The sequence below is a fragment of the Grampus griseus genome (assembly GCF_964374135.1).
Source record: "Grampus griseus genome assembly, chromosome: 13".
In the NCBI taxonomy this organism is placed as follows: domain Eukaryota; kingdom Metazoa; phylum Chordata; class Mammalia; order Artiodactyla; family Delphinidae; genus Grampus; species Grampus griseus.
In genome coordinates, this window is record NC_139007.1 from 56,189,757 (window position 1) to 56,206,931 (window position 17,175).

Sequence of the window (17,175 nt, forward strand, 5' to 3'; positions counted from 1 at the left end):
ATTGACAAAAGATTTTTGTCAATAAAAGGGCTAGTTGAGGTTCTCATGGAATGTGTACAAGGCAAGGAATGAAGCTGAGGATGGTACATTAGAAGTCTGAAAATACTAAGATTCTATAATTATATACCTTATATAGAGTAACTTTTAAACTTTATTTTACTTCTTAATTTATCCCTACTTTTCATCTTTGCCCAAAATAAGTGAAATTATTTAATTACTTATGAACAAATGGATAACACTTCTATAAAATGGACGACACGCATATGGAATAAAAAGATCTATTTCCAAGCCCAAGAATATGGAGTCAGTGAATTGTATGACATGTGATGCTGTCCAAACTACAGAGCAGTGCCAGAATTATTCCAAACATTTACTTTAATCAAATTAATCCATACTTTTCTTCTGTACTCTGATCCTCCAGACACTGAGTCATTAAATCCAGACAAGTGTATCAGAATGGTTTTGCGATCATGAATATAATAACACTTGCAATTACTAACCTGTTAAGAATCTATGTTATTATCTCAGATTAGAAAAAAGAGAATAAACAGGAATATTGCAGTGATGTTAAGCCAAAGTATGACTCAGGAGTTAAACATTGTGGGACACTAGTCTTCGCAGTCTGCTGGCTTTCCAAATAAAGTCGCTATTCCTTGCCCCCCCAAAAAAGTAAATAAAGCATTTTTATATTATTAAAAATATACTCTTTTTGGGAATTCCCTGGGATCCAGTTGTTAGGGCTTCATGCTTTCAGCACCGAGGGTGCGGGTTCAATCCCTGGTCGGGGAACTATATCCCAGAAGCCGTGTGGCGCAGCCAAAAATATACATATATATACTCCTTTTGAATTTGCATACTACCATTTGCCAGAATCAGCCTTCCCATAGGTAGGCATATGAAAAAGAAACAAAATCCATTCCACTGACAAAAAATAATTTTGGACTAAATGGACAAAACCAAGCCTGGATCCCCTAGCCTACTGTAGTCTGAAGAACAAAGCAGACTTTTCCTGTAGATATTGCTGATCCCTCATACAGAGTTTTTATTCCTCCTTAGCCTTGTGAATAGAGGAAATTGAGAAATTAAAACCAAGTTGGGCTTGGTTTAGGAGTTAAAAGGAAAAGGGGCAAAATAGTGGCCAAACATAGAAGGGCAGGAACTATTAGAACCAGAGAGAGTACTTGTCTTACTTAAAGTTGTTTAAAGTCCATTTCTTTTAGAATATCTTGCTGGCCAAAACAAAACGAGCCTGCAAGCCCACAGTCAGGCTTTAGAGCTTGCCCTAAAGGAACCACATGGAGTTTTCGATATCTGGTCCTTTTGATTTCTCATTCCACTGGCTGAAGAGATGACTCCCTCTATCCTGATATCTTAAGTCTTTGGAGATCTCGCCACCAGGCAAATTCCCCTTCCTCCTCTCCTTGGGCTTCTACTACAACCCTGTAGTGGGGAGGAAGAGCCTGTGCAGTTAGTTGCAGCTAACAGCTGTTGAGGACCTAGAAAGCACGGTGCCCATGCTGAACAAGAGCTGACTTGGAACTTTTAGATCAGGACAAAGTTTATCGGTAATATGCCTTCCTATAAACGCAGGCTCCATTAAGTGATCTTAGAAGTTCCCATACACAGTCACTGGTGCACGTCTGGACAAAAGAGGCAATCAGAGATAGGACACTTTGCAAACTTGTGACAGCAACTGGGGAAAGGGAAGCATAGGAATAATGTCATGAAAGAAGGCTAGGTGTACCCAAAAGTGGAAAGACTGGGTGTAGCAACCTCATCAAATCAATTAACAGAATGCTAGGGACAGGAATAGGGCTCTGAATTTCACCCAGCTTTCTTCCTTACACAGCTGCTCTTCCTTCTGCACAGGTGTTGGGATCCTGTACTCAGTCATGGGGTTGACCTAGGGGCAGGTTCTTAGAAATCTCAATATTAAGAAGACAAAGGACTATATAAGTGGATGAAAAATTATAGTAAAGTAACTTGAGGGAAATTGTACCTCTTATGTTCTTAAAATATCCAAAGGTAAAAACATAATGCAGGGGCTTCCCTGGTGACGCAGTGGTTGAGAGTCCGCCTGCCGATGCAGGGGACACGGGTTCATGCCCCAGTCCGGGAAGATCCCACATGCCGCGGAGCGGCTGGGCCCGTGAGCCATGGCCGCTGAGCCTGCGCGTCCGGAGCCTGTGCTCCGCAACGGGAGAGGCCACAACAGTGAGAGGCCCGCGTACCGCAAACAAAACAAAACAAAACCAAAAAAACATAATGTAATAAAATTAATAAATTGTACAGAGCAATCACATATTATATAATTTAGTACGGTTGGCCCCCTTTGATATTTAAAGCAAAATCACTTAAGTCGAAGAAATACTAACAGATTGAATAAACTTCATAAATATAGTGGAGCCAAAAATTTAACAAGTTAGTCAGGCTTCAAAGCTGATGCTTTTAACCACTGCTGGACAAAAACTGGGCTTTCGCCATGGTGCAGAGGTGACACGTTAAAACTCATGGCCCTAACAAATATTTGATATAGAATGAGTGAATGGAAGAGAGTAGCAGGAATCTCTCATTACCAGAAAGGTCAAAATCAAGGTTTCCACCTGACTTCATACAGATCCCTTACCTATTCCAAACTTTCTGCTTCGGAACTGCAGATAGAAGCACTGCAGAGATTAACCTGTTCTCTAATTCAGAAGGAGCCTCTAGAACAAAAGATGAAACAGGTTTGTAGCCTTGTAAAATTTTTTTACAAAGAAATCTTAAAGAGAGGATATTTCTCCATTTTTTGCTAAAGGAGCAAAGTCAGAAGTGATATTGAGTACAAGAAGTAGCTCATAAGACAAATGTCACAGTAATGAAAATTGTTCTTGCAAAATGTTATCTATATGGTAATTTTGCAGTAGATTCCATTTAACTAGATCCCTTCAAAATTAAAAACATTTCTACAAACTTCACCCTTGTGAATGAGGGATTCTCTCAAGGTATTTATTTGTGCTTTGTTCATATTAATAAAAAATAAAAAATTGCATTTGAGGAACTTAACTAGATGGGTGTGAACAGTGAAAATAGAACATTCCCATTAAAATCTATAAAAATCATTCTTATATTTAGTTGAAAATGAGAGCTATATACATATATTAAAAACGTATAATAGAAAAATTAACAGCTTTAGTTTCTGGATGATGCGGTTTAAACAAAGAAGAAAGCAAATCGTAAATAATATTATTGAAAACTGGCAAACAGACCAGGGCAATTATCAGACCAATGTAAATTATCAAACCAACATGAATTATTTGTTACTATTTAGTAACTGCCCGTGATAAATCCAGTACTTTCTCATACATCCTTCAATTTATTTCTCATATCAGTCATATGAAGGAAGTTGTTATCTTCATTTTACACATGTAAAAATGGATAGAAATGACATTTGAACACGCAGCTTCCAGCTCCAAGTCCTGTAATAATTTCATTGCACCACACTACTTTCTCTAATGGCTAGAATTTGTAAAAGAATGCATTATTAATGATCAAAGAAATACTTGTAATAGCTTTTTAAATTTATTTTTAAATTTTTATTGAAATATAGTTGATTTACAATGTTGTGTTAGTTTCTGCTGTATAACTGATTTACTTGTAATAGCTTTATTTTGAGATATTACATAGCATAGTTCAGTGTTAGCAGTTCCAAGTAAACTAAACTCTAATATATTTAGCACAGTACAAGGAATGAGGTCAACATAAGTAAATGCATATTATTAATGGAAGTAACATATAACTCTGTCTAGTGATTTTCATTCTGAATATGTCTACCTGGTTCAATGTCAATGGTTATGCAACAAAGAGGAATGATATTGTCAGGCATGTTCACAGTCTACCCTGGCTGTTCTGCTTCTTCCCCTCACTTTATGAGCTCTGTCTCTGACGAACCCATTCCTGGACACTTGTCTTCTGATGTGGGAGGAGAGGATGAGAAAGGGAGAGCCAAAGCTGGAGCATGTGTGTAACCTTTGAGGTTAGTTAGGTGTGATATCTAGAGAGAAGATAAATGACTTGGCTACAGCTAATGGGTATGAATACTGAAGAGATAAGGAGCGGAAAATGCACTATGATTATAATTTGGATCCTTTTCTTGTTCTCCAAAAATTACAAGTAAAGAATTGGGTTGGATATTTTTTTAACTACCAATAATTCTGTTTCTTTGGCCATGTTACCATTCTAACTGGACCACATGCGTTCTTCCTTACATTTTGATTATAGATACCTCTGCCTCGTATATCTTTGCATTTAAAGCCAGCCTTGGAGTGCTTATTTTCTAGGTTTTCATGGCTAACATTTTGTAAGTTTTCCATTTTAAAATCTGTAATTCTTTTCTGCATACAACTTCTATTCATCTAAAGAATTAGACTGACAAAGCTATAAAGTGTTTAGACTTGGTTTGAGAAATTCCAAAAAGTACTTCAGAAAAAAATGACCAGAGTGTAAGAAAGGATAAATTAACAAGAAAATAGAGTCAAATAGCTGAAACAAAGAAATCAGAACAGGCTCAGAATATTCACATCTTGACTTTCTAGTACAGAAAAAGAGGAACAAAATCACTGCTTTGAAACTTGAGGGACGGCAGTAACAATGTTCTTCAGATCAGTCGTTCTTCTGAATAATTGGCCTGATTATTCTGCCAGTATTTGCATTCAGAATTCATAAAATAGTGTAAACCAAGTGATACCCTTTAAATTAATGATTTTTGCAACTGTACATGTATATCTTGCTTGCCAGGACATTTTAAATGTTTCATTATTTAAAAAGTCAAATACAATCAAGAAACTAAGAAATGAAATTTGTACCGTTCTATTTCCTTAATTGATGAAGACTTCTAAATTAATATCAAAAGAGCGGCCTTTAGCTATTCTTAGGGGATTCATATAGCTATCACAGTCATAATCATACTGTCTTTATTTCAGAAAGTATTCTTTCCATAACCTAGTCAAAGATTTTACTTTAGTGCAGTGAAAGTAACAGAAGTATTAAAAGAAAAGTGAATTGTGATTGACAGAGGAGAAAATCTAATTACTTGGAAAGTATATTTTGAAGGACTAGAATTGAAAATAATAATATCTTAGTGACTGAAATGGACATATTGATATTTTAGAGCCACGTTTTGCTGGAATACTTTATGCTTTGTTCTTCAGTGATGTTAGGCCTTTGGCTTGGAACCTAAAAGCAGATGCCTCAAACAATATTATGTACTTATATTGCTGTAGTATAACAGTGGTGTAATTTGTCCGCCTATAAAACCCTGATATGAAATGGAGTGGATCATTAATTAATATGTTCAGTACTCTTTTTCACACCCAGTACACTGACAGTTAAGAATCCTCCATCTATATTCCCTTCCCTTTGCTATTCTTCCCAGATGAAGGCCAATAAAGGCAAGCATTGTTCCCTAAGCTGCCAGTGGCTTGTTTGGTTCCTGCAAGAAGCCAGATGCACTACCTCTACAAGGGTGGACACACAATCAAATCAACACTGTTCTGGCTCTGTTCTGTGAGATGTAGTCTCTCCTGGTCTGCCCACTCTGGGTACCAGGAAAATGACGAAAACAACAGTCTCGGTGTTGGCAAATAACGGTCCTCCCCAGTCCAAGTTGCTTATTTATTTTACTGTTTTAGATAAAAAAGCAAAAATATTTGCACAGAGAAAACGATTTAACCAGCACAAACAGGTATAAAATGAAAGATTTTAGTACACTGTCGCTCACACCATCATTAACTGCCTTACTTGTTCCATTCCTAGTTTTTATCTGCTATAAAATACATTATATACAAACTAACTTAAAATTCAGACATGTTAAAAATCAGTGGAGAGAAGCTGGAAAATTTACAGTAGTAATATTACATTAGTAATAGTAAATAATATATTTTAATTTTAAAGTAAGCATGCTAAAGTAGCAAGAAAAGACCTATATAAAGCCTGCTTGAAGTAGTTTATAAAATATTATTTTCTCTATAAAAAATTGGAAATGTGCTAGAAGCTATTTATTCATTCTTTTGATTTTTGTTTTTTTCAAATAAATGTTAATAAGTGATGTTTAGTAAAGTTGGGAGATTCTGCAATCTATTGCAGAATCATATCTATTTGAGATTTTTAAAAGCTAATTCAGTGATTCATTTTGGTAATAAAATTTTTAAAATAATGACATAATGGAAGTGATGTCAAGAGGGCATCATTATAAATGCAATAAAAGACCAAATCTGTCAAAGTTTTTTCTCCATAGAAAACCATCAAATTAAGTCAAATAAAGATCAGATACCAAGAAGAAAATGTAATTGTTGAACATGTTGAAGTGTCAAATGGTCATTTAAACACATATTTTATATTCTGGTCTGAAATATATTTTTGGACAGATGCCAATAAAGTAAATCAATTTCTTGCTTTTAACTAAATTTTTATTAAAATAACCTGAAATTTTATATCCATGTATCAGTTCAGAGATGATTAAAATTATTTCATCCTTTTTTGTTTTCTGTTCACAGAAAATGATGAACATCTGAATGGCTTGACAACCAGATTAGACAATGCCAATGTCAGAAACAGGGATCTCCTGAGAGCTCTGAATGACACTTTGGAAAAGTTATCAGCCATTCCAAATGGTAAGCATTCAGGACACTGCAAACCGTGCCAGTGGATATGAACTCTTAAAGGATGTTCTAACTTATGCCTTTTTTCCCTAACACTACATTTGTACCATTGTCAGGCTATTCAATAACAGTTTTCTTACTTATGAATTCTTCTTTGTGAGAATGAGAAACTAAATCGTACTTTACACTGTGATATTTATCATTTGTTACCCTAGCTGACATTCGTTGGAATAAATTACAAAAAGGAAAATATAGACATCTTATTATTGTATTGTCCTTCCATGTTTTGACCCAGGAAATCTTATATTGGTGGGAAAAATAAAATCATACAAACACTATTCTCTACAATGTTGATGTACACAATTGCAGCTTATTACAGTACCTACAGTAATACGTAGAGCCAACTGCCTTTCAGCATATCTTTACTGGCAAAGTTCTGTTACTTAAATGTTTTAGCTTTCAAAAACATTGACATTAAGAATTGAACCATGTCTGTAATATCTTTCTACCTATTACACGTACTTGGAGTTAATGTTTCGTATTAGTTCCTGAAAGCACTATTCTTTTAGGGATACTATTTTTATATTTTAGTAGCATGATATAACAATAACAAGGGTTGCTAACATTTTTTGAGTGCTTATTCAATATGCTTATGTTAAGTGTATGTAATCCTCATACTAATCCTACAAGGTAAATAGCATTGTTATCTCCAGTTTATAGGGGACAAACTTAGGGATACTAAGGGCCATTGTTAAAAGAGGCATATATGATTTGAACCTCGCAGTTTAACTTCAGAGGCTGTGGTCTTAACCACTAATCTACAACATACTATTAGGCACATATATATGTTTTTTATACAAATTATGGTGAAAGAAACACATACATCTACAGAAAACAGGAAATATTAAAACCTTAATGATTTTTACTTTTTTAACATTAAAAATTCTAAGTAACTTTCCCGATTTTCATGTCACCTCTTCAGTAGTAAAGATGTACATAGAAAATTTCCAATGCTGAAAACAAATAAAAATACACAAACACAAGGTCTAATATATCTGAAAAAGTCTCTTTATACTAAAATTGAAACACATTCATTCCCTCCCCATCCCGCCTCAGAAATGCAGATTAAACCTACTTTTGATGAAGCTGTTTGATTCATGTGGATAAACTTCTCTCTTTAATATGTTCAGCAGCAAATCACAATATACCCTTACACAATGAACATTTAGAACAATCATGTTGCTATTTTAAGAGCTAATCAGGTATTCATAGCAAAGGTCCCTGAGAGAATTCAATTTAGCTAAAAATGTACTTCATTTGCTATGACTGAATGAGACAAAGTTCAGCCTTTCCCTCTGTGCCTGTGTCCCTGAGGTCAGCCAGCCACAGCCTCTCTTTGACAAGCATGGATTAAGCCAATAACTCCAGACCCTTTGTTTCTCATACCATCTTCTGCTGACAGACACAGCCGCTAAACTGCAAGCTGTTAAGGACAAAGCAAGACAAGCCAACGACACAGCTAAAGATGTACTGGCACAGATTAAAGATCTCCACCAGAATCTTGATGGCCTGAAGAAAAATTACAATCAACTGGCAGACAGCGTAGCCAAAACAAATGCCGTGGTAAAAGATCCTTCAAAGAACAGTAAGATGTGCTTTTTCACTTTGATTATGTCATTTATTTCTTCACACTATAAAAGTATCCTAGACTCATAACTGTTAGAGCAGGAAGGGACCCTCATAGTGGTGTAGTCTGCCCTCCTCCCTTCATAGACTGGGCTCAGGAATTGAGTGCGTGCAGCTCCAGACACAGAATCCAAGACTCCCAGCTCTGCACTAGAGCTTATCTTATTCAGATTTCGTCCAATTGAGAGGAAATTAGGAATTCTCAAATCTACATGATATTTGGTATAGCGATGCCAAATATTTTAAAATCCTTTAGTGTAATTGAAAGTAGTTATACTTGGGAAATTATATCCTCGGAGTTGGTGAAATTCCATAGAACCTAGAGGTCAAGGAGCAGTCTTATTAGCAATCCTGTTAGAACAGGATATTAAATGGGATCAATTTGAAATGCATTCAAATTGGAAAATATTATTATTTTATTACTTAGATTCTGGTTAGTTAACATTATCAGGAAATTAAAATTTTTATCTAGTTTATCAAGAAGAATATTTCTTTACATCTTTTGTATATTGCATTAAACTATATTGAGTTAACAAGGATTTACAAGAAAATGTGGGAGAACTAAATATAATTTATTAATTATACTCAATAAACGTTATGATTTCTAATATTTTTTATTCTTTCAAGTGATAAAATGTTATCTTAGTATGTGATTTCACCAAAGGAGATGCTTGATTCTTTGTACTTGTCAGTCTCAAGAGATTAGCTCGCTTTATATAGCACCAATATATTTATTGGGAATTAAAACATTTGTAGAGTGTAATAACAAAACCACAGTTATTGGCGTTATACACTGTATAATCCAGATGCTGTTCGACGGGGGAGTGGAACCTGATTTTTCAGCACCTTTGCCTCAGATCAAAGGCTAATGATGCTATGAAATAATAGATACAACTAGCATGACTCCTTCCTGAGCAAGGAAGAGTACAAACACAGCTGACATGCACTTCAGAGCTAGGGAGAAGGATTTCACTCCTCACTTCTTCAGGGAAAAAAAAGAAGAGATATATAGTTTTAAATTTATTTCTTGTGTAAGCCCAGAGTTAGCTTACCCCTGTAGTTCAAAGATACCATCTGAATAACTGGTTCAGAGTCATGCCAAATCACAATATTTCCCCCCAAGAAATGAATGAAAATAAGTTTTAAAGTAAATGTCACTCTCTCTTTTATTCTGTAAGTTAAGGTATCATTTCATTCATTTTCAGATTGATTCTCAGCTGAGAGTGGCCTTTTTATAATATTTATCTCACTTTTATGATTCTATCATCTATCAAAAGAAATAGTTAATATCTATAAACACTAATTAAACTGGGTCTGTTTCTATCTTATTAGAACGTTATAATAAAGCTCCCTTTAATATGAACAATGGCTGCTAAATGCCATGTTTTTGTGGACTTTTACTTGATGACGCTAGTTTGACTTAAAATGGGGTGAATTTGTAATTAGCACCTGTTGTGAAAAGTTCTATTTTTTGATAATCACTACTTTATAATACCTATTAAAAATATTTTCTCATGAATTTTCTATTTTTCTGTTTTACTTCCATATGAAATTACCTGAAGAAATCAGTATGTATATGTTTACTTGCATACCTTTTAGTAATTTTTATGCTTGGTTGCCTATTGCAAAAAGCTTCAGCTTTGCATGTTTCCAATGTTTTAGTATTGCTTTACACATCAGATAGCTATTCTTTCCAGTGTCACAGTATTAATGCTGGATTAATAAAGGAATCTTTCCTTACAAAAAGTTAGTATGTGAATATATTTGACATAAATATTTTAATTGTGCGTTTGAAAAGTTAGTGAAATATCTGTTATCCATATAAAAGTAGAAAATTGAATTCTCCCACAGATTCAGCTAAATTATGATGCTTCTGATAACATATATGCAGCCACTGAAGTCCAAATGACTTCCTTCTAGCAGGATTAAAATAGATTAAAATCTACATTGCTGTTGTTGCTGTCCCCCCCTGAAGCTCACTCCTCCCCTTACAAGTAATTATTCTCAACTTCAAGAGCATTATATTTGGAGATGCATAAAACGGAATTAATAAAATCAGATCTTAACAAGTGAGCAATCACTGGAATATAAAAATATTCTGTCTTAAACAATTTCATAGTTTAAATTCCAAGTCTAAAATAAAACTGAAAAATAGAAAATAGTAATAATAAAATCCAGCATATCAAAACCTCAGAAATACGATGAAGGCGGTCCTCAGTGGAAAATGAATGCAATGACATTACTAAAAAGCATTGAAATAAACAATTTAGGCAATCAACTCTAAGTCAGACAAAATAAAATTAACTAAAAGAAAGAAGATAAAAAAGAGTTAATGAATTAGAAGACAGAAAATAATAGATGTGATAAATTCAAGTGGTATATCTTTAGGAATATAAAGATAAAAAATTTTAGATGCCTGACAGGCTTAATAAAGAAAAATAAAGCACAAATAGGCAAAGTTCTGAAGGAGATATAACAAGATAAGGGAAGAAATTTAGCAGGTAAGAGAAGACTTAGCAAAACTCTAGGCTAATAAATTGTAAAGCCTAAAAGAGATAGATAATTCTCTAGTAAAACATTGTTATTAAAATCTGTCTTCAGCCATGATTTTAAAATCCACACAAATAATTATGGAAGAAAGTGAGAAGTTTTCAAAAACTACTGCACAAGAGAGCATCAGACTCAATATCACAGGTTATTTATTTTTAAAACCTCAAGAAGATAATTTCCATATGACTTCGACTGCTACAGAAGATAGAGGGGGAAAAAAAGTAGGGAATGGGGGGACCTCCAGGTTCCATTTTGAAACATTTGATAAAAGCTTCTGGGAGCTTTAGACGAAAAGGATCCATTACTTGTCTAAGTAGTCCCTGCATAGCCCTTTTTTCATTCTCATGAATCTAAATCTAAATCACTTTTTCTCACTTCTAGAATAACTTTTAGAATATCAGAGTAATATTGGGGAATATTAAAGGAAGGGAGAAAATGGATAAATGGTTTATTTAAAGTGTAAAAACGGAGGGGTAACTGTCTTTATGTTGAATACCTATACAGTTATGTAACAAGAGCTTTGACCTCAATAACCTGCATTTCAGAAGAGTCAGTTCTTGATCTAGCAACTCTATTAGTTGAAGTTAATAATAGACCATGGGCCTTCCCTGGTGGCGCAGTAGTTAAGAATCTGCCTGCCAATGCAGGGGACACAGGTTCGAGCCCTGGTCCTGGAGGATCCCACATGCTGCGGAGCAACTAGACCCCTGCACCACAACTACTGAAGCCCACACATGTAGAGCCCGTGCTCTGCAGCAAGAGAATCTACTGCAATAAGAAGCTCGCACACTGCAACGAAGAGTAGCTCCTGCTTGCTACAACTAGAGAAAGTCTGCGCCCAGCAATGAAGACCCAATGCAGCCAAAAATAAATAAATAAAATAAATAAATTTATTAAAATAAAATAAAATAAAATAATAGACCAAGTTCTTTTTAAACATCACTAACTATATAACTCATATTTATGAGCATGAGTTCAAAATACTTACTTCAAAACCGAGTTTTAAAATAACTTACTTCCTTTCTAGCACATCTGATTCATTCCTAAGGATTAATTCCCAGATCGTTCATAGTTCATCAGAGCCAAAAGCCTTGGACCTTAAGCAGTTTCTCTTTTTCATCAGGGTCGCAGTGACAGAAAACAGAACAATACACACTTGATCAGATAATTAATGACATGGTTTGGATAAGACTGCCAGCATCCTAGGGACAGAATAATTGATTTTCCATGTGTCATTTGCCCTCCTATGAAAAGCACAAACTGGAAGTCTAAGGATCAGTGATAACCTTCAATTATTTTAGGGTTAAACCCCTTTTAAAATTGTCAATATTCAACCTTCTTTAAATTTTAACTACAAAAGTGACAGTTTAATGTGGTTCAACCTAATGTAAAGAGCAGGAGAATCAACTGTTCTTCAAAATGAAAATGAACTGCAGCATGAAAGATTTAATTAAAATATAATATAGGCCTTCAGTCAAAGGATTGTTCAACATTGAGATGTTTTTCAGAAGACATTTTTATAGCTTTTCTCGTTAAGATGTACAAAGAAAGACAGTGAGAAAAAGAAGGAAAACCAATTTTGTGTGAGAACCCTGATTTAAATACAGTTCTGGCTTGGACAGACTAGGTGACATTTTACAGATGCTTCTCCAATTCCTTGATTCTATGACTAAAGTTCTATGCTATAAAGGTTAGCTTTGGGGCTGAAGCTAGAAATTAAGCATTGAATTAATTCATCATATTCTCAATCTTCAATGCAAATTTTCACCTCAATCACGAAACCAAAGTGTTGGCCTTCTTTTTCTAACATCTCCTCCTCTGGTCTGCTTGAGTCCCAACTAAAATATTTCCATTTGCCATCACAAACTGCTTCAACTGTCATGGGCTTGCTTTTGTCGTGTGGATGAGATGAAATCTTTTCCATTATTTACTTAAGCATACTGCTATTTTCATTTCTGTGTATGTGTGTCTGTGTGTGCATGCATGTGCATGCGTGTCTGTGTCTGTGTGTGTGTATGCGTGTGAGTGCATGGTATGCGCTAATCTTGTTCTATGCAGTTGCAGATGCAGATGCCACTGTAAAAAATCTAGAACAAGAAGCTGATCGACTGATAGATAAACTCAAACCCATCAAGGAACTTGAGGATAACCTGAAGAAAAACATCTCTGAGATAAAAGAACTGATAAACCAAGCCCGGAAGCAGGCCAATTCTGTAAGCTCTTTCTGCTTTCAGTTATCAGTAAATGATTGTAATTTTTGGTGTTATTCCCAGAAGGAATACCTTCCTTCAGTGTATCCTGTTGAATGATCTCTGGTTCTTTTCCTTTAATTTGAAGCTATTTGCAGGTGAGGTGGGGAATGGAAGATTAGATATTTTTCCCATAAATTTCAAAAGACATTTCTTGAGAAGAGTAATCACTACTTACTATTTTAGAAATGAAAGTTCTGATACATTTTATTATTGTTTGAATAGAGTTAATACAAACTGTAAGAATGAAAGCCTGGTTTTTGTGTACTAAAAAGGCATGGATGAGAGAGCCTTGCTCTTAATGAAAGCAAAACAGGCCAACCAGTGAGGCTGTAGAAGGAATGAACAGACAAGGTTAGAAGGAATGAACGGACAAGGTTATAAGGAATAATAGCATAGAGGAACTATTATTTTCTATATATTCTTTTGTCTGAGTACAAGCAACCAAAAATTATTTTGCTTACAATTTCTACAATTTTTTGGAGGAAGAATAGGAAATACTTCACTTGTCTCAAAATTTTTCTCTTTATTAACCCAGTTAGAAGACTATAAGGATAGAGGCAAAACTTTCTAGAAGGTAGCATCTTAATGAACCAGGACAGAACTGTAAATGCCAATATGAAACTTTAACCTTGTGAAGTCATCTTATGATCTTTGTAGAAATAGAATGAAAAAAAATAACAGTTTTCATGTTATCAGGCTTAAACTGAAATCTTTTTAGATACCCAAGCCTTGCATCTCAAAAATTCCATTTTTTGATACAAATGAACTTATTTACAAAACAGAAACAGACTCACAAGCATAGAAAACAAACTTAATGGTTACCAAAAGGGAAAGGGGAGATAAATTAGGAGCTTGGGATTAACAGATATGCATGATTTTATGTATTATAGATAAACAACAGGATCCTACTATATAGCACAGGGAACTATATTCAATATCTTGTAATAACCTATTATGGAAAAGGATCTGAAAAAGAATATATATATGTGTATATATATACACACATATATAACTGAATCACTTTGCTGTACATCAGAAGCTAATAAACATTGTAAATCAACTGTACTTCAATTTTAAAAATTCCATTTTTAAAATTTATTTATTTTTATTGACATATAGTTGATTGGCAGTATTATATTAGTTTCAGGTGTACAACATTGTGATTCAATATTTTTATAGACTATACTCCATTTAAAGTTATTACAAATAATGGCTATATTTCCCTGGGCTGTATAATATATGCTTGTAGCTTATTTATTTTATGCATAGTAGTTTATATCTCTTAATCCCATACCTGTATCTTGCCCCTTCCCCTTTCTTCTCCCCACTGGTAACCATTAGTTTGTTTTTTATATCTGTGAGTCTGTTTCTGTTATATACATTCATTTGTTTTAGTTTTTAGATTCCACATATAAGTGATAACATGGAGTATATGTCTTTTTCTGTCTGATTTCAGTAAGTATAATATTCTCTAGGTCCATTCACATTGTTGCAAATGGCAGAATTTCATTTGTTTTTATGGCTGAGTAATAATCCATTGAATATATATACCACATCTTCTTTACACGTAGCTTGCTTCCAAATCTTGGCTATTGTAAATAATGCTGCTCTGAACACTGGGGTGCATGTATCTTTTCAAATTAATGTTTTCATTTTCTTCGGATATATACCCAGGAGTGGAATTGCTGGATCATATGGTAGTTCTAAAAAGTTCTATTTTTAAGCAACTGTGAAGCCAAAATGACCAGAAATAACCTTTCTTAATCCATAAACTTATTTTTTTAGTAAGTGGCCAAGAATATGATGCCCAAGTGACAGTATATTCTTTTCCCTCCTTATACATACCTGATATCTTTAAACCAGGTCAAGACAATAAGTTCAGGTTGAACCTTGAAAAGGAATTCATGACTAATTGAAGAGAAACCTAGAAAATGACAGAAAGATTAGTGAAGATGAAGTACATAAACTCAGAGTAAAAGAAGCAGATAGGGTTGAGAAGACATACATTGAACTACAATATGAGAACCTTGCAGGCAGTAAGGATGACAGGTGAGCATTGTATATGTGAAGCACAAGGTGAAAAGAAATCAGATGTTACTCCAAGGTTTGGATTTTTAAAGATTTAACCAGTGCAGAAAAAGCATCTCCTATGCACAAGGTCACATGCTGTGAGGCATGTTCTTCCACTCGAATAGTTTACAACACCATAGAAGAAATAAGATATGTACACAAATAACTCTAAGATAAGGCAGAATATTGTGCTACATTCCATGAGCGCTGGGAAGTGCTATTAAGTTTCTGAAAGGAAAGATCACCTCTAGTCAGGGCGGGAAGATTTCCTGAAGGGAAGGATGAGCCAGGCTCTGAAATGGAATAGTGCTGGTCATGGGATGAGAAGGTGAAGAAGGAGAACATTCTGAGGAGAGGGAATGACTTCAGCCAAGGCAGTGAGAAAAGGAGGTTTCAGGGTCATTTCATGACAGAACAATCTAATTCGCCAAGACTATTGTTAGAGTGAACATTAAACTAGAAAATTCAACGGAGGCCAGGTTTTCTCAGGTAAGTTGAATGGTAAGTTAAACAGTTTCTTTTAGCCACAATTGTACCTGAGATAAACCTCATTGGTGAGGAGAAGCTGAAAGTTCTTGAACATGAAATGCAATATAATCAGAACGGTGATTTTTGAATATGAATCCAGAAGTAGTTTGTGGGATAGATGAGAGAAACTAGAAAGAAGGAAGCAAATTTAATAAGAGACCCAACTGTAGCAGTGGCAGTGGTAAGAGAAAGAAAGAGATTGATGTATCCCTCCTGTATTTTGCCATGTTAAGTTTGAAGAAGCAGTCATAGTAACTGTTCTCTTGTGAATTCCACACTTAGCCACATTTTCTGACTTAGTTACCAAGCAGGGAAATCTGTACATTTTCATTATTTCTTCATTGTAAAGAAATCTAAATATATGCCTATATATTCATCAGTTATAAATGCTTCCTCTTCCCACCCCTACCCCCCTGGAAAGAAGGGTAAAATTCTGGCATGTAAATATATAAAACCTGTCTCAAAATACAAAATGAAAGAAAGGTATAAAAGTCATGCTTGAAAAAACAATCATTGTCTGTGCCTTTTAAGGAAATTTGTAACTACCTTTAGAAATGGAAGTTACAACAAAGTTCTTTGTTTTTTGTAAGATGTTATAAATTTGTAAGCAGCCAACGTTTTTTTCAAATGGGTTTTGTACTAATTGAAGATTACATTTGCCCGATTTTAGAAATATATTTGTAATCTGGCATGAGTGTCTGGACGTGGCCCTAACACATATTCAATATGACCAAGAAATTAAAGACATTTATTTTAAAGTAGATTTCCCCTTGTTGTTGACTCTGAAATTGAGTGGCTGATACTCTTTTTAAATGAATGACCTAGTTAACTGGATGAAAAACTGCAGTGAAAATTCAATAGATATAATAATGAGATCCTCAATAATGTTTGAGTTCATGATGACGAATTGGTAAATAATGTTGTATGAGAAATGCGTCAGAGAGACCTACTTCTTAGTGATTTTTGTTTAGAAGTCTTACTAACAGTTCACATTAGAAATAACAATAATTAGTGGCGGGGGTGGTGGTGTGATGAATTGGGAGATTGGGATTGACATATATACACTAATATGTATATAATGGATAACTAATAAGAGCCTGCTTATTAAAATTCAAAAATTCACACACAAAAAAGAAATAACAATAATTGATAGCAACAAATATCTTAAGAGGATGTTTGTATTTCAGAAATCTCTCCCCTCTTATGAGAGGATTGTATGTCAGAGGTTTCTTCTAGAGAAATTTATAAATATTGTCCTTTGATTTACTTGTCTTAAGGTATATAAAACAATATAATTGGAAAACAAAACACAAGGTATTTAAACAGAGAGATTAGTAGCTATTGACTGGTTACAGATAGTTTGGGCTGCCTGAATATCTCAGATACTGAGGATATATTCAAAACTGTAAGCCAGAGAACAGAAAATCCAGAGGGTTTTTATAAAAATGTGT

At 34.5% G+C, this 17,175-nt stretch overlaps 1 protein-coding gene across 1 annotated transcript in view; it reads left to right on the forward strand.

Moving 5' to 3' along the window:
- LAMA2 (laminin subunit alpha 2) overlaps positions 1-17,175 on the forward strand; it is a 606,716-nt gene that overhangs the window by 522,247 nt on the left and 67,294 nt on the right. The window contains exons 42-44 of the mRNA XM_082668794.1: positions 6,534-6,650; positions 8,101-8,283; positions 12,933-13,087. Of these exons, the coding sequence (XP_082524920.1) occupies positions 6,534-6,650; positions 8,101-8,283; positions 12,933-13,087 (455 nt within the window). The remainder of the gene's footprint in view (positions 1-6,533; positions 6,651-8,100; positions 8,284-12,932; positions 13,088-17,175) is intronic.